We start from the raw sequence: 27,472 nt of genomic DNA, 5'->3' as shown, positions 1-27,472 counted from the left end.
AGCGGAACCAAGACCGACTTCCTGGTGTTGAGACGGAGACCCGACGCCCTACCGAACCGGTGAAGAATCCGACGAACAATAGGACCAGAGATGGCTGGGTCTGAGGGGTAAAGGAGGACATCATCCGCATACAGAGCTATTTTATCGGGAGCCATGCCCGGCCAGTCCCATTCACGAAGAGCAGGGTCTGATCGGACCAAAACGGCCAGGGGTTCCATTGCCAAGGCAGAGAGGAGGGGCGAGAGCGGACAGCCCTGGCGCGTCCCCTGCCCGATGGAGAACGGGCGGGATAGGGCCCCATTCACCAACACCCTAGCCCGTGGAGCCGCGTACAAGACCCGGACCATGGCGCGAAATTGAGGACCGAACTCCATCCTCTCCAAGACCTCACCAAGGTAAACCCACCCCACCGAGTCAAAGGCCTTTTCAAAGTCAACCAACAACAAAGCTAGATAAGGAGAGAGGTGCTCTCGGTGAGCCAGGGCGTGATGCAGGCGCCGCAGGCAGTGCCGAGTCCCTCGGTTCGGCATGAATCCACATTGGTCCGGGTGGACCAGTGAATTGAGGTACGGACGCAACCGTTGCGCCAGGATGGTAGCGTATATCTTGACCTCCGTATTAATAAGAGATAACGGCCGATAGTCCGAGCAGGACTGCGATGGGGGCTGCGTCTTAGGGAGAACGACTATCGTAGCCGTGTCCGTCTCCGATGGGAACAAACCTTTCTCTACCACCTCTGCATAGAGGCCCAAAAGCTGCGGAGCGAGGGTTTCACGGTAGTGGGCGTAGTATTCCTGTGGGAAGCCATCAGGACCCGGGGTTTTCCCAGGGGCCAGGTGGCTGATGGCATCGTCAATTTCCTGTAATGTAACGGGCGAGTCGAGGGTCTCCCTGGCCTCCTGTCCCAAGCACTTCAGATCCGCTCCATCGGTCCCCAGCAACTCCGTAAGAGGGATCCCTGGCTCCCGAGCACGGTACAGCGTGGAGTAGTAATCGGCAAAGGATTGAGCCACCGCCACGGAGGCTGTGTGAGTTTCACCGGTAGGGCCCACAATGGCGGGGATAATCCTGTTTGCCCGGGGGTATGTGGCCAGCCGGTGGAGAAGAGCACCGATCTTATCCCCCCAGCCGTACACCCGCGCCACCGAGGAGCGCCATAAAGTTTTCGCCGCTTCCATGGAATGTAAGCGAATCTCATCCTGCAGAAAGGCCAGTCGTCGCGCCCGCACGGCTTCCCCCAAAGCCTCCGGATCGCGTTTAAGCTCCAGGGCCTGCGCTTCACACTCAGTAACCTGCTGGAGACGTTTCCGGCGTTGTTGCTGTAAAAGACCCTTAGCCGCTCCCCTAATAGTCGCCTTCCCAGCCTCCCAGAGGACGGCCGCGGAAGAGACAGAGCCCACATTATGGTGGTAGTAATTAGAAATCTCAGCTCCCACCGACTTCCGAAATTCCTTATCTTGAAGAAACCAAGCGTTCAGGCGCCACACCGGGCGGGCAGAGAAGGGAGGCGGGCTGAGGGCCAGAAGCAGCGGAGAGTGGTCCGAAAGGCCCCTAGGAAGAATGCGGGCATCTTGTACCCCCGTGCATTCGGTGGATGGGACAAAGATTAAATCAATCCGGGCGTGCGAGTGGTGCGCCGCCGAGGTGTGGGTGTATTGGCGAACCTGCGGGTGCCAAACCCTCCATACATCACACAGACCCTGGGCCTCGGCCCAGTTCGATAACTGCTTTGCGTGGGTAGCCCTGGCAAGGAAGACCGGGCCCGTCGCGTCCATGCTAGGTGTATATACAGCGTTGAAATCCCCCCCCAAGACGAGTGCGCCCGCCGGGAGTGTTGGAAGTAAGTTTGCAGTGTATGAGAGGATGGGTTGCAACTGGGACGGTGCCGCATACAGGGATAGAAGGGTGAGGGGCCGCCCCTCAAGAGTGCCACAAACCGCAAGCGCCGTGCCCTGGGAGTCGAAATGCACCTGGGCAAGAACGAAGGGAAAAGTCTGTCTAAGCAGGATAGCCACTCCCCGGGAACCCCTAACGAAGCCCGAGTGCCACACCCTATCGTACCCGTAACGAGCAAGAAAGGGACAGTTATTGCCAATAAGATGGGTCTCCTGCAAGAGAAGGACATCAATCCCCATACGCTGCGCATATTTAAGGACTGCCATGCGCTTGAAATGATCCAAAAGACCGTTGACATTCCATGACAAAATACGCACAGCGGCCCTAGGAATGGTAGCTTCAGCCATAACCCCAAGTCGGAGCATCTAGTGCACGTGGAAGGGGGGTGTCCCTAGAACGCGATCCCAGCAACGAGACCAGGGGAGGCGCAGGGGCTCCCCAAGGGGAGAGACCCAGGGAAAGCAGGTCAGTGGGAAGGTCAGGAGTGCAATGATGCCGTAGAACAACAACCATGAGGAGGATCTTTCCAGCCAACATAATCCTCCCTAGGAGAAAGAAACAACCCCAAAACCACCCCAACCCCCCACCCTATTCTTCGAAAACGGAAGCATCCGTCGCCCTAACTGAGTAGCACAACTACCAAGCTAGAACGCTCGGGCTTGAGCACCTAGTGGACCCCCAATCGGTTGGATAATGACCTAATCCCCTGCCCTGGCCGAGAGCGTTCCCTGAAATGGAGCACAGAAGTCCAAGTATTGGCACTGGCAGCCCGGTAGACCGCTCCCAGTCCCCCAGCAAACAAACAAACCACCCCAGCAAGAGAGAGTCAAATCACTGGACTGCAGGAGAGGTCCGAGGTGTCCATTTGTGCAGCAGGTGGGCCGCAGAGCCCGACCGCACGGGGGATCCGGCCCGGCAGTCAGCGGCAACAGGACTAGCAGGGGCGGCCGAAGAGGCCTGTGAAGCTCCAGAGGCCCGACGTGGCCGTCCCATGGAACGTGTGACCACCACCTTCTCCTCGGCACGCCCCCAGGGCACGGTGCGCCTCCTACGACGGGGTCTGGGCGGTCTGGACGCAGTCTGTCCCCCGCGGCTCCTCGTCGGTGAGCCTCTCTCGGATCGATGCAGCGGATGTTCCTCCGTCAGCCAAGTCCAGGCGGCTCGAGGCGTCTCAAAGAAAATTGCTTTGTGCTGAAAGATGACCCTGAGACGGGCCGGGAACTGCAGCTGGTACTGGAGGCCCAGGGTCCGCATCATCTGTTTCACCTCCGTGTAGGACCGCCGCAGCTCCTGAACCTCCCGAGTGTATTCCGGGAAGATCATGATATTATGATTCTGGTAAGTGAGAGATTCAGCACGTCTGGCCTCACGGAGAATTGCGTCCCTGTCCCTGAAATTGAGGATCTTGAGAATAAAGGGGCGGGGGGGTGCCCCGGAGGCCTCGGAGCCAAGGAACGGTGGGCCCTCAACAACAAACCAGGCCGATAGACTGTCCGCTGGCATCCAGGATCTGAACCAGCGCTCCAAGAAGTCGTCCGCCCGGCCCGACTCAGCCCCCTCCGGAAATCCCACCAGGTGGAGGTTGCTGCGACGCGCCCGGTTTTCTACATCCTCAGCCCGGCGGTGCAGCTCCTTAGAGTGGGTGGTGAGCTCCCGTACTTGATCCTGCAGCTGACGGATGTCATCCTCAGCTGTCGAGATTCTCGATTCGGCCTCAGATATGCGGGCAGTAGCATTGCGCAAGTCCTGTCGAAGAAGGGCAACATCCACCTTGATCTCCCCTACCATGCCCTCCAGGGAGGAGCGGGATGCATTAATGGCCTGCAAGATGGAGGCCAGATCTGTAGCGGGGGCCGACACCGCCTCCCCGGTCGGACCAGTCCCTCTCTCGGAGGTCGTGAATTGATCAATCCTGGTTTGGGTGGCCGCAGGCGCCGGTCGGGAGGACCTGTCCTTGCTCATGGTGGCCCCACCTCAGTCCGCGGGGAACAGCCACACCCGCCGGAGGCCCCGCAGTAGATCACGGTGAGACCAGGAGGACCGGGGAACTGGGTGGCAGGAGGAAGAACTTGCAATCGGGGCTTCCACTCGCCCGGGCAGCCTGCAGACTCAAGCCCCGCAAATCACCTCCCGGGGCGCTGCCCGGTATGACAGCCGAACCACCCCCAGGGACCGCCGCCGATCCACGGCCCGTCAGAGTCCAGGGTGGTACGCCGCCACCTCTCACCGTCTCCGGCCGGCGCCGGTGTCTGTGGGGCCCCCGGGTCCCCTCGCCCCTCACTGGTGTGCAAGCGCTGCAGGGCGACCCCCCGGAGCGTGGACGGATGGGGGGGAGAAGAGGGAGCCCGGCCTCCCGACCGCTGACCGCGGCTCGATACTCGGGGACAGCCCCAGGCAGCGCCGCGCCCCCCCCCCACTGGTCAAGACGGGCACCTTCGGAGGGGCTGCATCAGCGGAGGGGGGGGGCGGGGGGGGGTGAGTAGCAGCGGGTGTGCCGGTCCCCCCCCTTCGGCCCCTCACACCGCTCCTATGGCCCCGCTGTCCGCCTCCATGTCACCACACTCACCGGCCTCCACCCGGCGTCAGTCCGTCCCCGGATGCAGCTCCACTCCCTCAACGGCTAGTAGGGTCCTCCGATCACTGCAGTCCGGCTGCCCCCTCTCTGCCACCGGAGGCCCGGGGCCCAGACACCTCATGGGCGCCGCGGGCTCAAGTAGCCTCCGTCGCCGAACCTCGCTCCAGGCGCTCCGCGCTCCACGCCCGCTTCAAACACGTCTAGCGGCGCCCGGGGAGGACCGGAGCCCTGCAAACTTCGCCCCGAGGATGCAGGACTGTTCCGCGTCTCGCTGAGCCCACCAGAACCCGGCCAGGGCAGCTAGGAACGGAGCAGGCAGAAGACGACGGGGCCGGGCGCTCGGAGCCGCTCCGCTAAGCGGCCATGTCGGTCCGGCGCCCCCTAGTGCTCCGGTTTTGCATTATCTTAGTGTCACTATGAAAGTGTCCTCTTAGTGCTGTAGGCCCAGTGGCTTCCACCTGAGGTCTATGGTCAGGTGTAGATCAACCTTGGTCACAGGTCTTCCCCACCATCTAGAATAGCGGGAATAATAAATCAGAATCGCAGCCCAAGAGTAAACTTGGGGGGCACTGCCCTAGGTCTGCGGGGACAGCTCCCCTTACTTCAAGAATACATTCTCAGAATAATAGACTCTTTTAGCATCCACATATTAATATACTAGGACCTCTGGCACAACTGGCCCATGGATCATACAGTTCATGACATGCGATTTTCATTTAGGGCACTCCAAGGTGCAGCTAGATAGGTTAGAAATGTAAATCTATGCTTCGTTCACTAGGACTATGCGATTGTACAAAATTATAATGTGGTTATAAGGTGTTATACTAGCACTTTAGCACATCTTGAGATGTGATTTTTGCAAATACATTCATGTATGCCACCATACAAACAACAAATTAGTACCTTGACACAGTCTGTTAACCAGACCAGAGCTGCTACAATTTGTGGCCAGGTATGTGGTGCTCCTACAGTGTACATGGAGCTTTTTGACAATGGGAAAGGATACCTGAAAAAGAAAAAGGAACATAGTTGGGTCATTAAAAAAAAACATTTTAAGTCACACTTATCAAATTGAGGGCTTCTAATGCATGCACTTTGAACCCCTACAGTTGAGTCTTGGCATGATGTTTTCTGGCCTTCTGGGTACATAATTCAGCAAGAAGATGGGCTTTTATAAGTAAAATTACTCTTAGCATTGTAGAGGGATTCTGGGACAGTCTTCAGAAGTTAAGTACAACGAAGAAGAGAAAATATTAGCCTTTGCTTGTACAGTTAATAATGTAGAGGAGTTGCTTTAGATGGAAAGGCACCTGCTACAGAGATGTGAGATTCTTTAGAGGGCTCTGAACCTCAGAGCTAGTGCTTTTGATGAAGTACTCAGATGTAACCTGTATTTTTCGGTGGTCTCAAGCAAGTAGGCCCCAGGACTTAAAACCATGTAACTAAAGTTGATTGTGCAAGCTAGTCAGTAAGAAAGGGGGAAGCTTCTGTAAGCCCAGGTTGGACATAGGTCTATAACTGCAATATTTAGCAGGCATTGCCAGAGAATAAAGTCTGCTTGATAAGCATATTTTTGCTGTTGAATGACCAGAATCTTCTATCTCCTGTGCTATTCATAAAGACATTTTGTAGGCCTGCAGCACAATATGTGTCTCATTAGAAGAGTTTATAGGAAGATAATAGCCGAGTAGACCTGGTTTCTCTCTATTGATGCGTTATTGGCAATGCCTAGGGCTACACTAAGGTGGCAATATGCAGACTTCGGAGACATCATTGGCTGGCTGCTGGAAACAGTTTGCATTAATGAACATGTCAGATACTTCTAGAAATAGAAAATTTGGAATTCAGTATCATGATTGTGTAATGTGATTTCAGTTTGCTGCTTGTTGGACTAAGAATTCTGTGCAGGCACTGAACTGGCATATAGCTGAGGGGGTGTTAACCAGATGCTTTGTTTCAAAGGTTTACAAAGTCTGTGCTGGAGCACTGTTCTGAAACTAACAGTGTGGTCTGTAGCCTTGATAAAGAACGGATGTTCAAGCAGTGCTAATAAACCTTTCTCCTTTCTTTGTTATTCAGCTATTGGCATAGGCAGTAGTAAGCTTTATTCAGTTATTTCTAAGTAATGAGAAGAGCCCTAGAGGTTTAGGTGTTGACTGTGGAGCAAAGAGACCAGTGTGCTAACCCAAGGCCTCCCTTTGATTAAATAGTGCAATTATGGAAGAATCACTAGCTTTCTGTGCCCCGTATTCAACAGCAAACAATCTGAGAGCACATCTTTAATTTTATGTGCCATATGAACATCTTGAGCTGAACGCTTATCAGCATGAGAGGAGTGTGCCACTTCAGGTGACACACTATCATCCTCACTGAAACTTGGCTAAATCTCACCTCCACTCCTATCCTAGACCTCCTTGTACCTCCTACCCACGACATAATTCGCCTAGACAGAGTTTTGAAGTCAGGTGGTGGCCTAGCCTGTATTCACACAAACACAATATCGGTTTCTCACTCAGAGTTCTCTACACCATTCGCCTGTGAATACCTTTGTCTCAGCAACTCCAGTAATAACCAGTCGGTGTGCAAACTTCACACTTTTTATCACCCCCCGGTTGACAATCTTCATTGAACAACTTATGGAAATTATCTCTGGGAATGTCGACTCGGCTACGTCCCAAATCTTCCTCGGTGATTTCAACCTTCACTGGGTTAACCCCAAAGACCACGCTAAATCCTCCCTTAAATCTTTTTTAGATGATCAAGAGCTAACTCAGCATTGACACAGGCCAACTCATATTAAAGGCAAAATTCTAGACCTCATCATCGCCAAGGATCAATCAATCAATCTCATTGGACACCATTACCCCTTGCGATTCGTCCGACCACCACTGCATCCTATTTATATTAGCAGAGAGGTTTCTTTGAGGAAGGCCCAACCAAAGAAAACAAAGATTTGGAAAAGGGACCTCAGATCTATCAATTCTGATGAACTAGCAGCCCAATGTAAATCTGCCCTCTCCTCCAAATCAGACCTGGTTGAGGTTCAGTTACTCACTGACTTTTACAACTCTACCATCTCTAACGTCATGGACGACATTGCACCACTCCAAGAAAAAAATGCATCAACAAAAATATCCAAACCCTGGTTCAATGACAATTTAAACGCTGAACGCCGCAACCTTAGAGCAGTTGAATGATCCTGGAAATCCAATCCCTCCTCGGACAGACTAAAACTTGTTAGAGTGGTTAGGAGCTCCTACAACAAACTAATCAAGAACGCTAAGGCAGATTACTTTAGATACCAACTTGACCAGGCAGCTAACCGCCCCAAGAAACTCTTTGAACTGGTTAAACAGCAATCAGTGGTAGCTCCAAACCACTCTGAGAGGCAGTCCACCCTCATGCAACGAACTGGCTGCTTTCTTCACAGAGAAAGCAAGTCTCATCAACATTGAATTCGCCTCTAAAAAGGCTCTACTGCCATCTTCAGGGCCCGCACCACCTCCGGACCTCTTTGAGAAGCCTAGCCTAAACACCAAGAACAATGCATCATGGGGCACCTTCACTTCCCTCAGTGAAAAAGACATCAACAAGATTCTTCAGAGTATCAACCCATCTAATCATTTGCGACCCGTTGCCTCCTTCCATCTTCAAAGAAATCAAGAATGTCCTCATTCCCACCTGGACAAGGATTGTGAACGTTTCACTGTCACAGGGCTCGATTCCAGATTAACTAAAAGCAGCTCAGGTATTACCCATACTACAAAAAACGAATGCTGATAGGGCTAACTTTAACTACCACCCTATATCCAACATCCCCACCCTAGCCAAGCTCCTAGAAAAATGGGTCCAATCCCAACTCTGTGCGCACAGAGAACTTCCAACTCCTAGACCAGCATTAATCTGGCTTTCGGAAGGGGCATAGCACATAATCGGCTCTCATTCACGTCTTGGATGACATCTTAAAAATGCTCGACCACTGGGAGGTGGGAGAGCCTTCGGTCGGCCGTGGGGCGCCGATCAATTCTTGGTATCTCACAACCCCCCCATTAGAGACAAGGTTCTGTCTGAAACTGAATTGTACTTTCAAGAAAATCAGGGGGTCCGTCAGTTCTGCTATTTCACTCTGGAAAGCCTACAAGACTGTCGTTCGAGGGGTGTTCCTGGGGCAAATCGCAGGGCAACGCAAGAAGAAGGCTGCAGCCGTTGTGCGCATAGAGGATGAGATCCTCGAACTGGAACGTGCGGTTAGGTCGCGAGATTCGGAAGAAGTGCACCAAAAGCTCTGCGTTAAAACCAAGGAATTCCTGGACCTGGCCACAGATGCGGCTAAGGCGCAATATCGGGCTACCCTTAGCAGGATCTATGATGTGGGCGATAAGGCAGGAAAATTGTTAGCCTGGCTGGATCGCAGAGAGGGGGCACGGCACGTCGTGGCTGAACTTACCACGAATTCTCACTCCCGACTCACAGCCCTACAAGACATCGCAGACGTGTTTGGTAGTTACTATTATTCTCTGTACTCCTCCAGCACGACCTACTCGGAGGAGGAGGCGTCTTCTCTCTTACGCGACATACGGTTGCCAGTCGTCACCGAGGAGGAGTGTCTCGATCTCGACATTACAATAACCAAAGTGGAGAGGGCTAGCCATGATCTACGGGGGGAAAAGCGTCGGGCCCAAACAGGATCCCTATCGGATTATTTAAGTTAACAGCGGGCAAGACCGCCCCTTTTCTCACTGCCATGTATAGAGAAAGTAAAGAGGAGGAATTCTGCCAGAGGATCACAGATTGGCCATCATCATTGTAATCCACAAAGCGGGTAAACCCACCGACCTGTGTTCCTCATACAGGCCCATCTCGCTCCTCAACTGCGAGGCCAAGATCCTGGAAAAAGTACTTGCCACTCGTCTGCTACAAGTCTTTCCCAACTTGGTGTACCCGGATCAGACCGGGTTCATGCCGGCCAGAAATACGTTTCTTAACCTCCGTCATTTGCATGCAGTGCTCTGTAGGGCCGGTACGATCAGTGAGGATACCGTAGTGGTATCACTGGATGCTGCTTCGGCCTTTGACACCATTGAATGGCCATACATGTTCGCGGTGCTTGGCAGGCTGGGGTTCGGTCCGGAATTTATCAACTGGGTGCGTCTTCTCTATAATCAACCGTTGGCACAAATGGTCGATAACAATCGGAAGTCTCCTGTCTTTTCTTTGAGGAGGGGCACTAGGCAAGGCGGCCCCCTGTCACCGCTCCTCTTCGCCTTGGCCCTGGAACCTCTCACAGCGTGGATCCAGCAGGACCCCGATATTCTGGGCCTTAAATGGACAGATGGGTGGGAGGACCATATATCATTGTGCGCAGATGATATCCTGCTTTATCTCGCATCCCCGGCGAAGTCTCTTAATGTGGTGATGGACATATTCCACATTTTTGGCAGATTCGCAGCCTACCGGATTAATTGGTCCAAATCGGTGCTTTACGTTCTAAGTGGGCCACGACCTTGACTTCCCCGGGATTGCCAGTTGGCGGAAGCCACTTAAGGCTTCAAATATCTGGGAATTCGTGTATCTAAAGACCTGACGCGATTTTATGACGCCAACCTCCGTCCACCACTGGCGCGCCTTAAATCCGATGTTCAGCACTGGAAATCACTCCCCTTGACCCTCCTAGGATGTGCTGCCCTATTCAAAATGATGTCCCTCCCCAGTCTTTTATACGTGTTGCAGAACACTCCTCTTCCAGTCGCAGCGTCGTATTTGAAAGAACTGGAGGGTACCGTACGAGATTTGCTATGGGAGGGTAAACCACCCCGCATCGCCACACATAAGCTCACAGTGGGATGGTTCGATGGGGGCATCGGACTCCCCGACATAAAAAGATACTACTGGGCCTCGCAGCTCACTGCCATTAATCAATGCACCTATAGACGGCACGACGGCCTTTCGGATCGATCGATGGCTCCTCCCCGGGGGTGGGTTTGAGGGCGCACTATACACAAAGTCTCCGAACAATGTCTTGTCTGGTCCGACCAAGCACGCATTGCAAATATGGAGAGACGCTACTAAAAGCCTGGAGTGGTAGGGCAAACTTACTCAAGCTACGCCGCTCTGGCACTGCGGCCAGCTGGGTCGACTGTCGTGTTCCCTGGGGTATGATAAATGGGACAACATTGGTATTTCCAGAATCGGGGACCTTTGGAAATCCGGAAATCTCATGTTGTTCTCCCAACTATGCCAAGAGTTTGAAATGGCTAGCTCTGAACAGTTCCGATATCTCCAAATTAGACACGCACTACTCTTGGCTCTCCCTAAAGGTACGGATCTCCCGGAATCCTCCCCTTTAGAGGACAGGATTCTAGATGGCGATTTGCCGGAAAAGGCCATATCCCTCATATACAGGAAACTCATCAATAATATGACTGATCCCTTAACTCTATTTTCGCAAACAATGGGGTAACCCAGTATCCCTCAGAACCTGGGCAGTCTTATGTCAAGAAAACAATGGTTCTGTTGGGTGAAAAAGAATATCTTTCTATATACATTGCATGAATCATACATTATTCAAGAATCTTTGCAGTGAGTCACAGGTAACACACAAAGCAAAACAAAATCTTCAGTAATTTCAGTTTTTATATAAATTACGTCATTCATATATATCCCAAAATCATTTGGAGAGGCCATCAAAACACATAGTGATAACAATTAGTGACAAAGTGACAACTAGTGCTCAGTGATAAAGTGCATAATATGTACAGTGTAATTAAAAAGATCGTCATTTGCATTGGCCAGAAGACAAGAATTTATAGTAGACCCGCGAACAAAAACAATTCAATTTAGCGCAGACTCTAAATGCTGGTCCAGGGGATAGTGTTGACGTTTCAACCCAATTACTGCACTACTATAAGGTCAGTGCGGGTCTTCATCAGGACAAGGACAACAGGATGATGGCCTGTAAGAAGTAAATTAACTAATATCAGGTGTGTTACCAAGGGAGCACTGACTCAAATGTCAATAAGGTGGCATAGCACTCACCTATGATATGGTACAAGTTTAATGTGGTTAATTCACATCTAAATCCTTCCAACGTTAATAACTTCCGATTAGGATCTCAAGATAGAGTTAATCAAAATATATCTGTAAATTAAGTAGAGCCGTGTAAAGACTACGTAATTTGAAATTCAATTCAAGTGGCAAATGTAGCTCACCTTACGAACTTCACTGTGAATTCTGCTGAATGTCTGGGTATATCAGCAGGCTCATTCTGAGCGCTGCTGCTTAAGGTTGCTGACGAGCGAAGACTTTTGAGTGCCGTCCGTAAAACTTCCAGACTAAGGTAAGCCTCCAGCATGGTTGGAATTCTGTTCAGCGTTACAAATATTACTAAACAACAAAAGAGTATGAGCAACTAACTTTACAAAGGGGAAGGGGAATTACCGAAAAAAAACACACAGTGTTTTAAAAGGGTCCTCACTCACCAACCTAGTTGGTGACATGCTTCATCATTGGACCCCCACCAGGGAGGTCTAATACCTCCCCGGTGTGCTTCAACGCCTGTTTACAGCGGAGCTGGTAGTTGACAGTGATGTGTGTGGTGCAGAGTGATGTGCAAAGTGAATGTAAAAAATGTCTAGGTTTCAACCAAAATCCTTTATTATGGTAAACCCGGCATTAAAATTAAAATGGGTTATAATAACTAAATACCAGATCTGGCTTAGTCAACCCTCGTAGTGACAAGAATGTTAAAATTTGGTCGACATGTTTCTGCCTTGTTGGAATGTTCACCAGGCATTCATCAGGACCCTACTGCCCCAGTGGTATACACACACTAAGGTGCACCCTACCGTTGGCAGCAATATTTGTAAAAGACTCACGGTTCCTTTTACCGGAGAGGAAATTCAGAATTTCTGAAGAACAGTATTGATGGCTACAAAAAGCCTCACATCATGAATCCAGGAGGGAGTAGGGAGCGCGCTTGTAGTCACACTTTCGTCAAAGAGCAGCTCCCGCCGTACAACCTAACGTTCCCTTCAACTTGGTTGTTTAGTAATATTACTTTAGGGGGACGAAGAGTGTGTTTTTTGACCCTCTCTCTCTTGTTGTTTGATTACAGCGTTACAAATATTCGCTGCTTTTTGAATTTTAACTCCGTATTCTGTATATTTAACAGACAGAACGTTTGAAGTACCAGCGTTATTGACGGCCCACCGCCTGAACTTACTTTAAATAGGTGAGCATATCGGCTATTTGAGCCACAGGCATTACGAACTAACCAGGGCATGTATAAATAAGGAATTGCTTTCTCGTTATCGAATTAAATTAATTATAACACTTGAACAACCTCAAAAATCAATCTTAAACACAGTGTAATTATTTACAGATTGGACTACTTTGAACAATGTCCCGACTTTAAGATAAACATCAGATGCAATGATTCCTTTCGTGATTCAGCAGAATTCACGGTGAAGTTCGTAAGGTGAGCTACATTTGCCACTTGAATCATTGAATTCCAAATTACGTAGTCTTTACACGGTTCTACTTAATATAAATTCATTTCAATTCTGTTCCACTCATTTACAGATATATTTTGATTAACTCTATCTTGAGATCCTAATCGGAAGTTATTAACGTTGGAAGGATTTAGATGTGAATTAACCACATTAAACCCTGTACCATATCATAGGTGAGTGCTATGCCGCCACCTTATTGACATTTGAGTCAGTGCTCCCTTGGTAACACACCTGATTTTAGTTAATTTACTTCTTACAGGCCATCATCCTGTTGTCCTTGTCCTGATGAAGACCCGCACTGACCTTATAGTAGTGCAGTAATTGGGTTGAAACGTCGACACTATCCCCTGGACCAGCATTTAGAGTCTGCGCAAAATTGAATTGTTTTTGTTCGCGGGTCTACTATAAATTCTTGTCTTCTGGCCAATGCAAATTACGATCTTTTTAATTACACTGTACATATTATGCACTTTATCACTGAGCACTAATTGTCACTTTGTCAATAATTGTTATCACTATGTGTTTTGATGGCCTCTCCAAATGATTTTTGGATATATATGAATGACGTAATTTATATAAAAACTGAAATTACTGGAGATTTTGTTTTGCTTTGTGTGTTACCTGTGACTCACTGCAAAGATTCTTGAATAACGTATGATTCATGCAATGTATATAGAAAGATATTCTTTTTCACCCAACAGAACCATTGTTTTCTTGACATGATCCCTTAACTCGGCTAAGGGGTAAATGGGACCATGGCAGGTTTGGACGATGAGGAATGGCGAGCCGCTTTGGCTTCTCCCCGAAAAAATTGCCATCTCCTCCAGACTCCGACTGGTTCAGTTAAAAATTATCCACAGGACGTACTTGTCTTGGCCCTCGCTGGTTCACATGGGATACACCCAGGATAGTGGCTGTACACGGCTCTGTGAGCAGGAGGGCACATTCATCCATACACTTTGGGAATGTGAGATGGTTAAGAAATTCTGGGAGGGGATGGTTTTGATGATGAGAGAAGTACTGGGGCAACAGTTACATTGCAACATCAAATTGATTTTGTTAAACATATGGGACCCCACTGATCTTACGGCCAAGGAGAGGATATGGGTCACGTTGGGCTTCATGGTGGCCAAGCGGAATATCGCACGATTGTGGAGGGCTCCGACATCACCAAGCATTGAGAATTGGGGCAAGTTTGGATTGGTGTATGGTGACTGAGATACCTATCTATGTTTCCAGGGGATGCCCGAAGAAGTGGTCTCGGATTTGGGGGCCGTGGAATACTTTTCTGGGAGAGATATGTGAGCCGGTGGGGGAGATGGGATTAACGATATCGGATGACGGGATATTCCCGAATACATTCATGGTGCACTGTGGTGAAGGGGTCTCTGCCAATAATTACATGTGCATTGCTGTGTCTTTACTGTTTAACATGTCAATTTTTCAATATAAAAAGAGTTAAAAAAAAAAAAAAAATGCTCGACCACAATGAATCCTGCCTCTTAATCCTCCTTGACCTTTCCTCCGTTTTTGACACGGTCAATCACGATAACATTGTTAGACCTGTCAGCCCTTTGGGTGGTCCCTCCTCATCATTATTTATTTTGTCCCACTTTTGCCTCAAACCCTGTTTGAATTTTTCCTTTTTGGGAACCACCAGACTTTTTAGTGTTGCTGCGGATACAGGGAGCCATTTTATCTACCCCTGAAACTTCTGTCTGAGGGCCTGGAGCACAAAATGGTGGCCACCTGTGACATCACCAGCATCCACTGGAACCTACCAGCACCTTCCAGAACATTCCAGAACCCTGTGACAGTTGGAGGCGGTTTAGAATGTTGGGAAGCTATGACAGAGAGTTGGCAGTTGGAGCTGACAGTTGGCACCTGACTGGTGAAGAGTGAGCAGCAGAAACCTGAAGGAGGAAGGAGTGAGGCAGCAGGGGTGGAAACTTGTGCCTGGAGTGGGGTCCATAAACCCACCCGTGATACTAGTCCCTGCTGACTGAGCCCAGCCTGGAGCCCTGTGTGGGAAGAAGCAAGAAAAACCATCCTAAGGACCTGGACAGCAGGAACAGGCCTTAGAAGTCAAGGAAGCAAGTACCTGACCTGTTTATTGGTTTCCCTGGAGCCGGACGTCGAGTAGCCTGGAGACCTGGAGCCTGAGGTGGAGAAGCGGCGCTGACTGGAGAAGCAGACGTCGTACCCAGAGCCGCCAGAGATCGTGAGAGGGCGCCGACGGAGGACGTGAGGTGTACCAGAGGTCGAGGAGGAAGTTAACCAAGGTCGAGTGAGCGGTGTCAACGGGGGAGTGAAGTCCGCCCTCCGGAGTCGCCGGAGACCGAGGTGAAGTGTGCCGGAGGTCGGGAGTGGAGGTCGCACTCCGGAGTCGCCGGAAACCTGAGGAGAGGAGCACCGGAGGTCGGGAGTGAGGATCGCACTCCGGAGCCGCCGGAAGTCGACATCGAGCCAAGGCCGGCCGACGTCATCGAAACAGAGGTCGCCGTCGGACCGGAGCCGCCCGAAGTCGACATCGAGTCAAGACTGCCCGACGCCATCGAATCGGAGGTCGAGATCGAGCCGAGGCCGCCGACATCGAACCGGAGCCGCCTACCGGCGTCGTCAGGAACTGACATTGTGCCGAGGCCGCCGACGTCGAACCGGATCCGCCTCACGGCGTCGACACGACTCCAGCAGCGTCGGAACATCAGAAAAAGGGCAGTAAGTGGAATAGAGGGCGCCAAAGGCCCTGTGGAATCCTAAGAGACTACTCTAGGGGTTAGAGAGGTGCTGGAACCAGCTGGACTGTGCCAGGGGTGAGCTGAGACTAATTCAGAGGGGTTGTGTAGAGTGAGAGAGCCAGGTCACTAGTATTCCCCCCTTGATCTACCTCAGTTTAGGCCTCAGCCTTGTCCAAGCCGGGGAGTAGACACCCTCAAGCCTTCCACATCCCCACAAGCTGTGCCTGGGCCAAATTAGCCCATAGTAATCTCAAATGTGATCTGATTCTATGAGTGTCACTGTCAGCTTTTAATTATTTATTGGAGGCACTGTATTTATTGTATTTAACCTATTTATTGCTTCACTGTATTTATTGGTCCACAGTATTTATTGATGCACAATATTTATTGGTTTACAGTATTTATTGCCTCAGAATATTTAATTGCCTGTATGTATTGCACTTATATTTATGCCTTCCTTATTTATGATCACCCCTATTTATTGAATCATTAAGCCAGTATTTATTTGACCTGCACTATTTAAAAAGTTTGTATATTGTGATTGTGTTATTATTTATCTAATCAGCAACTAAGAGAAAAAGAAGATAAAGAAAGATATTTTCATAATTTTTACGGTGTAGAGTCGTTTTTGGAACGGATGCACGCATGGTTATTGTATGGGTATGTCGTATGCTTAGCACGGTGCCTGTTTCCTGACCACTCGAGCCAAGCTACCACAGTGTGTCCTGGAAATACTCCGTTACCCCCAACCCTTACCGGTGTGGGAGCGGAGTAGATTTCCAACATTAATTGGTGTTCAGTGGTGGGATAGAGCTGTGCCTACGTATACTCAACAATAACTGTGGGTAGTCCATAGGCCTACACCGGGAGTTTTCTCAAAGCGGCCTTCCTAATTGTGGGTTTTTGTTTTTTCCAAATTTACTCTGGTGGTGGGAGGAGGTATTATTAAAGGTACCCCCCTGCATTGTTACTGCAAATAACTGTCCTCTGACCTGAGTGGGCAAGATGGAGTTTGTACTGGAGAATTTAGAAACGTACACTGTGGCCCAGCTCAGGGAGTTTTGCCAGCGGGAGGGGGTGTATTGTCCCCCAGGAGCAAAGAAGGGTGCACTCCAAACCAGCTTAAGGGCTTGGGGGGAGGCACGCCGAGAAAGCAAGGCTGAGGAGGAGGACAGGGATAGAGAGCCCGATAGTGAGGGAGCTGGTTTGTACCAACCGGAGGTGGGGAACCTGTCAGCGGGGCCCAGGACACTTTCCAGGAAGGGCAGCAGTGCCTCTAGCGGTGGCTTGTCTGAAGTGGAGTTAACAGACCGGAGGGAGAAAATACAGCTCACATGGGACTTAGCAAGGCTGGAGAAAGAGAAAGAGGAACAGAGGATGGCTCATGAGATAAGGCTGAAAGAGATAGATCTTCAGATCCTGAGAATCGGGGCACACCCTGTACCTAACGGTGGCAGCGAAGAACGAGAGTACACCAGGGAACCCAAACCCTACCTGCCAAAGGACATAGTAGCTAGCTATGGGGTGGGTGATGATATCGCCAAGTGGCTAGCGGCCTATGAGGTCTCGTTAAGGGCCCATGGGGTTCCAGAGAAGTACTGGGGAGGGGGATTGTACAAGTACATGCCTCCAGCTGGTAGGGATGCTTTATTAGCCCTCGAAGAGGATGAGCAGACCCACTACCCCACCATGAAACTGGCGCTCATAAGAAAGTTTGGACTAACACCCGAAAAGTACAGACAGAAGTTCAGGGGTAGTCACAAACTGGGCACACAGAATTGGGTGGACTTCCTGGACTATGCAAAGAAGGCACTGGAGGGTTGGATTCAGGGCAGTGAAGTGAGGAACTACGAGGGGTTGTTTGACCTAGTACTGAAGGAACACCTGCTTGAGAAATGTTTCCCTGAACTGCGGCAACACCTGGTGGATAGCAAGCTGACCAGTCCCCGGAAGCTTGCTGAGGAGGCGGACATTTGGGCTAGTACCTGGGTGTCCACAAGGGGGACTGGAGGGGATACTCAAAAGGCCGGACAGGGCGCCTCCCAGAAGAAAGAGGGAGGGGAAAAGAAAAAGGAGTTCTCCAAAGGCCCCCAAAATAACTTCCAAGAAAAGGGAACAGGATTCACCCCTAGGGCTAACCCACCCAGAAACCCTAATCCTGGCCAGAGTCAGCAGCCAAGGGTTGTCCATTGCTACGAGTGCGGTGGCGTTGGACACTATAAAGGAGATCCGAAGTGCTTGAAACGACCACCCCCTACCATTGGAGGAAAGACCCCCGGAGTAGCTAGTGTAGTGCTCGGGGAGGAGATGCCCTTAACTAAGGGAAGGGAGTGGGCGGGTGTCACTTTAGTGTCCCTGGGAGAACGGGAGATGGTTCCTAAGATCCAGGTGCCCGCAAATACCGTAAAGTATGGGCAGTGGGTCACCATCAACGGCCAAAGAGGGGAGGCTCTGAGAGACACAGGAGCCAGTATGACTATGGTACGTAGTCAACTGGTGTCTCCAGAGCAGGTAATTCCCGATGTACTCCACCCAGCCGCGATGGCTGACGGCAGAACAGGCCACTATCCCGTGGCCGAGGTTCCCTTTGAATGGGGGGGGGTTGCAGGTTCACTTCGAGTTGCCGTAAGCCCTGCCGTGCCAGTCGATTGTCTGCTGGGGAATGACATGGAGCACAACGCTTGGAAGGAGGTGGAATACCGGACTCACACTGAGATGCTGGGTACACCTGATTGGGCCTGTGTTAGCACAAGGCCCGCGACTACCCGAAGAGGGAGTTCGTTTCGGCTGGAGCCTGGAACAAAGGCCCAGCCAGCTGCCGGTCAAGGGAAGAACCGAGGACAGGAGGAGCCTGCCTCGGCGTCCACACCCCGTAGGACGGATAGGCCACCGGAGGTGGTGGACCAGGAGTCTGCGGTGGGGGACGTTACCAACCTGGAGGACCTACCCATCCCGGCCGAGTGGCACGTGGAGGGAGGCCCGTCCAGGGAGGAATTCTGCCAGGGCCAGAGGGAGTGCCCTACCCTTGAGGGGCTGAGGCGACAGGCCGAAGCCCAGGCAGCAGGGAACGTTGAAGGGAACTACAGTGTTTACTGGGAGGATGGCCTCCTCTACAGTGAACCCAAGGCACCCCTACACGGTTCGTCACGAGCCTTGGTAGTCCCTCAACGTTATCGAGCCTTCCTTCTGGAGTTGGCTCACGAGATACCATTGGCAGGACACCTGGGGCAAGACAAGACCTTCGCCCGTCTTGTCCCACACTTTTATTGGCCTCAGATGAAAGTGTCGTCCGATACCTACTGCCGGACATGTGTGTCTTGCCAAGCCAGTGGGAAAACAGGGGTGAAGCTGAAAGCTCCCCTGGAACCACTTCCTGTCGTTAGCACCCCCTTTGAAAGGGTGGGCATCGACATTGTGGGTCCATTAGATCCGCCGACTACAGCTGGTCACAGGTTTATCCTGGTTCTGGTGGATCATGCCACACGGTACCCAGAGGCAATACCTCTGAGGACCATAACAGCACCTGTTGTGGCTAGGGCCCTGATGGGAATCTTTACCCGAGTGGGTTTTCCCAAGGAAGTTGTGTCCGACAGGGGGACCAACTTCATGTCAGCGTACATGCGGGCCATGTGGAAGGAGTGTGGAGTGACATACCGGTTCACCACTCCTTACCACCCCCAGACAAATGGTCTGGTGGAGAGGTTTAACAAAACCTTGAAGGGCATGATCAGAAGTCTGCCTGAAAGCCTGCGGAGGAAATGGGACGTCCTCCTACCCTGTTTACTCTTTTCTTACAGGGAAGTGCCACAGAAGGGAGTGGGCTTCAGCCCCTTCGAGCTCCTGTATGGGCACCCTGTACGTGGACCTCTCAACCTGGTGAGAGACGGATGGGAAAGAACTCCCAGAAAGCTTCCCCAGGATGTGGTGAGCTACATGCTGGCCTTCCGGAGCCAAATGGCTAAGTTGTGGAAGCAAGCTTCTGACAACTTGGAAGCCAGCCAAGCAGTGATGAAGGCGTGGTACGACCACAATGCTCACCCGGTGGAGTTGGAGCCTGGCCAGAAGGTGTGGGTGATCGAACCAGGAGAGCTTAGTGCCCTCCAGGATCGCTGGTCAGGACCCTTTGAGGTGTTGGAGAAGAAGGGTAAGGCTACCTACTTGGTGGACCTGAAGACCCCTCGTCAGCCCCTGCGGGTGCTGCATGCCAACCGCCTCAAACCCCACCACGAGAGGCCCGAAGTCATCTTGATGATGGTGACTGACGGAGGAGAGGACGTGGAAAGCGAGCCTCTCCCCGATTTGTTTGCGTCTCAAGAGAAGGATGGGTCGGTGGAGGGAGTGATTCTCTCCCCATCTCTAACTCCTGAACAGCAGGAGGACTGTCGCCAGGTCCTGGGGCAGTACTCTTCGTTGTTCTCCCTTGTCCCGGGTAGGACTCACCTGTGCGTCCATGACGTGGACACAGGAGACAGCCCACCTGTGAAGTCCAAGATCTACCGGATGTCAGACAAGGTGAAGGCCAGCATTCATAGTGAAGTCACTAAGATGCTGGAGCTAGGAGTGATCGAACCTTCTAGCAGCCCCTGGTCCAGTCCGGTGGTGTTAGTACCAAAAGCTGCACCACCGGGTGCCCAACCAGAACTGAGGTTCTGTGTGGACTACCGGGGACTGAATTCAGTGACCAAAACTGATGCTCATCCGATCCCTAGGGCGGATGAATTGATTGACCGGCTGGGAGCTGCCCAATATCTAAGTACCTTTGACCTTACTTCTGGGTACTGGCAGATCTCTTTGACTGATGGAGCAAGGGAAAGGTCAGCCTTCTCCACGCCCAACGGCCACTACCAGTTCTGTGTGATGCCCTTTGGGCTCAAGAACGCCCCTGCCACGTTTCAGCGCCTGGTAAACCAGATCCTCACCGGAATGGAGAGTTTCTCTGCTGCTTATCTGGATGACATAGCCGTCTTCAGTAACAGCTGGGAGGATCACTTGCGTCACCTGCAAGCTGTTCTCCAGGCCCTGAGACAAGCTGGATTGACGCTGAAGGCCAGCAAGTGCCAGATCGGGCAGGGGTCGGTAGTGTACCTTGGACACTTGGTGGGTAGGGGAGCGGTGCAACCCCTCCAGGCGAAGATCGAGGCCATCATGGCCTGGGAACCCCCCCAAGACACAGACTGAGGTCCGAGCTTTTCTGGGCCTCACGGGATATTACCGCCGCTTCGTGAAGGGGTACGGTACCATCGTAGCCCCCCTCACGGAGCTCACGTCCAAGAAACAACCTCGACGGGTAGTCTGGACGGAGGCTTGTCAGCAGGCCTTTGTGAGATTGAAGAAAGCCATGTGCGAGGCCCCGGTCTTAAGGGCCCCAGACTTTTCCAAGGAGTTCATTGTCCAGACAGATGCATCAGAACATGGCATTGGGGCAGTGTTATCGCAACTCAACGAAGAGGGTCTGGATCAACCCGTGGTCTTCCTATCCCGGAGACTACTTCCCAGGGAACAGAAGTGGAGTGCAATAGAGCGTGAAGCCTTTGCAGTGGTATGGGCTCTGAAGAAGTTGCGGCCATACCTGTTTGGCTCGCACTTCCTGGTTCAGACCGACCACAGACCCCTTCGTTGGCTGATGCAGATGAAGGGGGAGAATCCCAAGTTGTTGAGGTGGTCTATTTCCCTACAGGGAATGGACTTTCAGGTTGAACATCGGCCTGGAGTGGACCACGCCAATGCAGACGGTCTCTTAAGGTATTTCCGCCTTAGTGATGAGAACTCCCAAGGGGTTGGGTAGCTCTCCCCACTTTCAGCTGGGGGGGGGACGCGTGTTAGACCTGTCAGCCCTTTGGGTGGTCCCTCCTCATCATTATTTATTTTGTCCCACTTTTGCCTCAAACCCTGTTTGAATTTTTCCTTTTTGGGAACCACCAGACTTTTTAGTGTTGCTGCGGATACAGGGAGCCATTTTATCTACCCCTGAAACTTCTGTCTGAGGGCCTGGAGCACAAAATGGTGGCCACCTGTGACATCACCAGCATCCACTGGAACCTACCAGCACCTTCCAGAACATTCCAGAACCCTGTGACAGTTGGAGGCGGTTTAGAATGTTGGGAAGCTAAGACAGAGAGTTGGCAGTTGGAGCTGGCAGTTGGCACCTGACTGGTGAAGAGTGAGCAGCAGAAACCTGAAGGAGGAAGGAGTGAGGCAGCAGGGGTGGAAACTTGTGCCTGGAGTGGGGTCCATAAACCCACCCGTGATACTAGTCCCTGCTGACTGAGCCCAGCCTGGAGCCCTGTGTGGGAAGAAGCAAGAAAAACCATCCTAAGGACCTGGACAGCAGGAACAGGCCTTAGAAGTCAAGGAAGCAAGTACCTGACCTGTTTATTGGTTTCCCTGGAGCCGGACGTCGAGTAGCCTGGAGACCTGGAGCCTGAGGTGGAGAAGCGGCGCTGACTGGAGAAGCAGACGTCGTACCCAGAGCCGCCAGAGATCGTGAGAGGGCGCCGACGGAGGACGTGAGGTGTACCAGAGGTCGAGGAGGAAGTTAACCAAGGTCGAGTGAGCGGTGTCAACGGGGGAGTGAAGTCCGCCCTCCGGAGTCGCCGGAGACCGAGGTGAAGTGTGCCGGAGGTCGGGAGTGGAGGTCGCACTCCGGAGTCGCCGGAAACCTGAGGAGAGGAGCACCGGAGGTCGGGAGTGAGGATCGCACTCCGGAGCCGCCGGAAGTCGACATCGAGCCAAGGCCGGCCGACGTCATGGAAACAGAGGTCGCCGTCGGACCGGAGCCGCCCGAAGTCGACATCGAGTCAAGACTGCCCGACGCCATCGAATCGGAGGTCGAGATCGAGCCGAGGCCGCCGACATCGAACCGGAGCAGCCTACCGGCGTCGTCAGGAACTGACATTGTGCCGAGGCCGCCGACGTCGAACCGGATCCGACCTCACGGCGTCGACACGACTCCAGCGGCGTCGGAACATCAGAAAAAGGGCAGTAAGTGGAATAGAGGGCGCCAAAGGCCCTGTGGAATCCTAAGAGACTACTCTAGGGGTTAGAGAGGTGCTGGAACCAGCTGGACTGTGCCAGGGGTGAGCTGAGACTAATTCAGAGGGGTTGTGTAGAGTGAGAGAGCCAGGTCACTAGTATTCCCCCCTTGATCTACCTCAGTTTAGGCCTCAGCCTTGTCCAAGCCGGGGAGTAGACACCCTCAAGCCTTCCACATCCCCACAAGCTGTGCCTGGGCCAAATTAGCCCATAGTAATCTCAAATGTGATCTGATTCTATGAGTGTCACTGTCAGCTTTTAATTATTTATTGGAGGCACTGTATTTATTGTATTTAACCTATTTATTGCTTCACTGTATTTATTGGTCCACAGTATTTATTGATGCACAATATTTATTGGTTTACAGTATTTATTGCCTCAGAATATTTAATTGCCTGTATGTATTGCACTTATATTTATGCCTTCCTTATTTATGATCACCCCTATTTATTGAATTATTAAGCCAGTATTTATTTGACCTGCACTATTTAAAAAGTTTGTATATTGTGATTGTGTTATTATTTATCTAATCGGCAACTAAGAGAAAAAGAAGATAAAGAAAGATATTTTCATAATTTTTACGGTGTAGAGTCGTTTTTGGAACGGATGCACGCATGGTTATTGTATGGGTATGTCGTATGCTTAGCACGGTGCCTGTTTCCTGACCACTCGAGCCAAGCTACCACAGTGTGTCCTGGAAATACTCCGTTACCCCCAACCCGTACCGGTGTGGGAGCGGAGTAGATTTCCAACAAACATCATATCCATTCTGAAGAACAGAATGGGCTTCTCCGGTCAGGTGCTACAATGGTTCTCGTCTTTCCTCCACCACAGATCACAACGAGTCGAGGTGAACCACACTCTCTCCCAGCCCTCTCCAGTACTCATGGGGGTCCCGAAGATCTGAAACTCTCTTCCACCAGAAGTACGCAGAATCTCGTCCACGGCTGCTTTCAAACTGGAAGCCAAAAGATTCCTAATGAACAAGTTCTTACCTTAAATGGGTTATGATCATCCGCTCGAAATCTATGATCCTACAGCCGTTAAACCTTCATTTGATGCCACTCTTCTTTACCTCATCGTTTGTCCCCTCTTAGCCCGATATGTATTAGTTGTTGTATTTTTCTCCTTTGGCCCTTTCGTACTGTAATTATTCATGTTGATTATGCTTTTTTTTTGTCAATATTGCATTTACTACCTTCCTTCTATCCTTTTGTAAAGCGCTCTGATATCCTTCGGGATCATGTTCGCGCTATATAAAACTTTATAAATAAATAAATCCATATGTTTGGTAATGAGCGGTTATTAAACCTAGAAATTCTTTGTGTCTAGCAAACGTTCAGTGCTGAAGACTGGGCAAGAATAAGCAAATCATTATCACTAGCTAAATAAGTAATTAAATACTATTATTGGTAGATCTGAGTCAGAACTTGGTCATTAACTTTGTTAATGTGTATTGCAGGATATTATTAATCCCTAGCAAAACATATGTTATGTTATGTTATTTATTTGTTAAGCGCAAACAGCTGCCCCAGCAACGGAGCGTCCCGGCGCTGACCTAACCAATACCAGAGGGGAGGGGGGAACCAGCAGAGGAATTAGATGACAGAGAAGAGATGGGTCTTAAGTGCTTTCCGGAAAGCGATCAGATTGGTTTGGGCACGGATGTGTGGCGGCAGTGAGTTCCATAGCTTAGCTCCTAGGACTTTGAAGGAACGTCCACCCTGTCTGCAGAGCTTAGTTCGGGGGACCATCACGAGGTGTTGTCCCAGAGAACGCAAGTTGCGCTGGGGCGTGTATGGTGTCAAAAGTGGGCGTAGGAGTTCAGGGCATTCGGATTTGAGAATGCTATTATTAGGGGCAGACTATTAGTTATGGCTTAGTTTATAGGTCTGGAGCATTTGAATAATTATTCTTGATGAAGCAGAAGTAATATAAAGGAAATTCTCTAAGTCACAGTTCTGATACTGAGCTTTTATTTATTTCAATGATTGCATGTCGGTGAAATGTGACAAGAAAAGTAAATTACGCAATAAGGTTAAAAAAAAGGATTTTATAAAATTGCCAAACGTAAGAGTTCTCTCGTTTGTACATTAATCTGCAACAAGGGTAGACAGAGACCTTTGCACATCCTGTCATGTTTTGCCAAACTAGTCAACTGAACTTATCCCCAATATTCATATTGTCGTCTAGTAGTATGCAGGTGATTTTCTGGCTTCTTTTCACAAGGGTCTTGATAACAAATTGCACAAAACGTAATACATAAATTAATAACAATCTTGAATGTCCACAATGCTAAAGAATCCTAAATTGATAGTTCAGAAAAGGCCAAACTTTGCTACACTTAACAGACCAAAGAACAGAACTATAACCATATTCCATACCCAATATCTTTAAATATCCGCGGAATCTCTTCTTCAAACTTGGCGAGAGGTGCCTCGTATCCTGGAGAAAGGCAGTTATAGATGAACGAGAAGATCTTTACAAAGTCCTTCGAAGAAGGTGCCTGGAGAGACTTCACAGATATGTTTTGGGAGTAGCCATTTTCTACAAGAAACTGAAAACATTAAGCAAGTTACTTTGGTGTAGCTGACCTGCAGACATACTTTCTATGAGAGCTCACATTGACACAAGCAAGAAAGCCCTATGGGTTTAATTATTTGAGAAGATAATTAACTTGTCACCTCATCGGCACTTTAAAATGTTTTGCAGTATATTAAAATACAAAGGATGCTGAATTGACTATAGCTACTTTGGGAAAGGGAAATGCTTTATCACGAGAAGTTCTGTTTATATTTCACATATATCTATATAGCCTCGGTCACGAGGATGTGGGTGCTGCAGCCACTTGTCAGTTTGATTACACCAACAGCTTAATTTAGCCACTAGTAGTAAAAGTCTATGATAAGTAACAGTGTGCCCAAGATACTGTTGTTTGACAGAAAAAAGGTCATAAAAATGACGCATCACAAGCTTCATTTGCTTCTGTCAGCTACATTGGCATTTAAATGATTAAATGCATCTGCTAAATCGATGTTCTGCAGAGGAAAGGCACTGTAAGAACTTGGTTTACAAGTTGAGGGGGAAACACTACTCAAGCAGCAACTATAATCCTGGTCAGGGTGAAGCCACAAACGGACCCTAAATTAACCTGTGCTCAACCCTCGGGTAGCTTGGCACCGAGCTGTGAGGCTAAACTCAGAGGCACTGTGTAAAGTATTTGTGCAACGCTACAAACAGTAATAACATGAAAATACAATCCAAGAAAAATCCCACACCAAATTAGAATAGAGTGAATTTTAACAAATGAAACAAGACCACGATGACAAAAATAAAATCAGTAGAACCGGAGATATGCAAGTTTAAAGACTTCAGTGAAAATAGCATCAAAAAGCACAATGCGCCTACTGTGGTTAACTGGTCGTGCCATATAGGGACAAAGTCACAAGGTCAGGCCAACTACAAGGACCCAATTAGGCCCGATGAACAGGAGTACCTTAAATCCTGGTTTTGGAAAGTTGCAGGCTTCCGCGTCAAGGATGTGTCACACAGCCGAGGCGATGTGAGGTCCGGGGCGGAGATGCATTGCACAGCATTGGTTCCAGGAAGCTGCAAGGCTGTGATGCAATGTCCTGCATTGTCGAAGAGGCTGTCAACAAGTGAGGTTGCGATGCAAAGTCCTATGCCAAGAATGCCTCACGCACCGGCTGGTTCCAAAGAATCTGCGGGGCTTGCTATGTGAACTACTGCATGGTCACCGGGGATGACGGTGGCATAGGGCCTGCTTCGGGGGTTCGGCATGCAGAGGCAGTTCAGATGAGACTGCGATGGCGATACAAAGTCCTTGGAACTGGAAAGTCTAATGCAGGTAATGCATTGGTTCTCCTGGGTACACACATGGGCTGGCAGAGCACTTTCCGGCCCACTTCCAAGGGTCCAGGACTGAGGTGGCAGAACTTGGCAGGGTAAGACTCACAATTGCAGAGTCCAGGTACAGGAGACTAGCTCTTGAAGCCACTCTGGTGATCCTGGGTACAGGTTCATTCCTTCTAACCCAGGCAAGGTGGCAGCAAGTCAGGACAGCAGGAGAGCAGGCTGTCTTCCCAGCACAGTCTTCCACAGGTCCAGAAGGATACTGAAGAGTTGCTGTTTGAGGTCTAACACTTATACCTGGTGCCTTCTTTAAGGTGAGAGAAATATCTACAGGATTACTTTTGAAATGCCCAGGTTCCTAGCTCCAGACAAATTATAGGGGTTATGCAATCCTTTGTGTGAAGGTAGGACACAGCCTATTGTGGTATCAGCTCCCCGCTCCCCCCTCCCATCCTGCCAGTGATGGCCCATCCAAGCACAACTAAGCTGTTTATTGTGTGTAGCTGTCTGGGAGAAATAATACAAAGATCGACTGCCAGGGGACGGGCTGAAGGCACTAAATGGCTACTGCAGGACGTGCCAACTTTCTAAATGTGCCATTTTCAAAACTGTAATTTGAAATTCAACTTTTCCATAAAAGAGGATTCCTCATTACTATTCCAAAGACACCAAACATGAACTGTTTACCTGTTCCCTTAGAGTTATCCTTTTTAAATGTAATCAGTTAGCCCAAAAGTTATTCTATCGAAAAGGCAGGCCTTGCAGTGGTGAAAAACGAATGTAAGAGTTTTTCACTACCAGGACCTGTAAAACTCAAAAATTACATGTCCTACTTTTTAAAATGTACT

General features: G+C 50.1%; 1 protein-coding gene across 3 annotated transcripts in view; it reads right to left on the bottom strand.

The window, feature by feature from the left end:
* NDC80 (NDC80 kinetochore complex component) overlaps positions 1–27,472 on the bottom strand; it is a 252,088-nt gene that overhangs the window by 183,954 nt on the left and 40,662 nt on the right. For all 3 annotated transcript variants that reach the window (XM_085621026.1, XM_085621025.1, XM_085621024.1), the window contains exons 5-6: positions 25,136–25,308; positions 5,375–5,477 (exon numbers count right to left, since the gene is read on the bottom strand). In XM_085621026.1, the coding sequence (XP_085477152.1) occupies positions 5,375–5,477; positions 25,136–25,308 (276 nt within the window). The remainder of the gene's footprint in view (positions 1–5,374; positions 5,478–25,135; positions 25,309–27,472) is intronic.

This window comes from Triturus cristatus, chromosome 8 (assembly GCF_964204655.1).
Source record: "Triturus cristatus chromosome 8, aTriCri1.1, whole genome shotgun sequence".
Classification (NCBI taxonomy): Eukaryota; Metazoa; Chordata; class Amphibia; order Caudata; family Salamandridae; genus Triturus; species Triturus cristatus.
The sequence above is the reverse complement of the archived record's forward strand: the minus strand, read 5'-3'. Positions and strand labels throughout refer to the sequence as shown.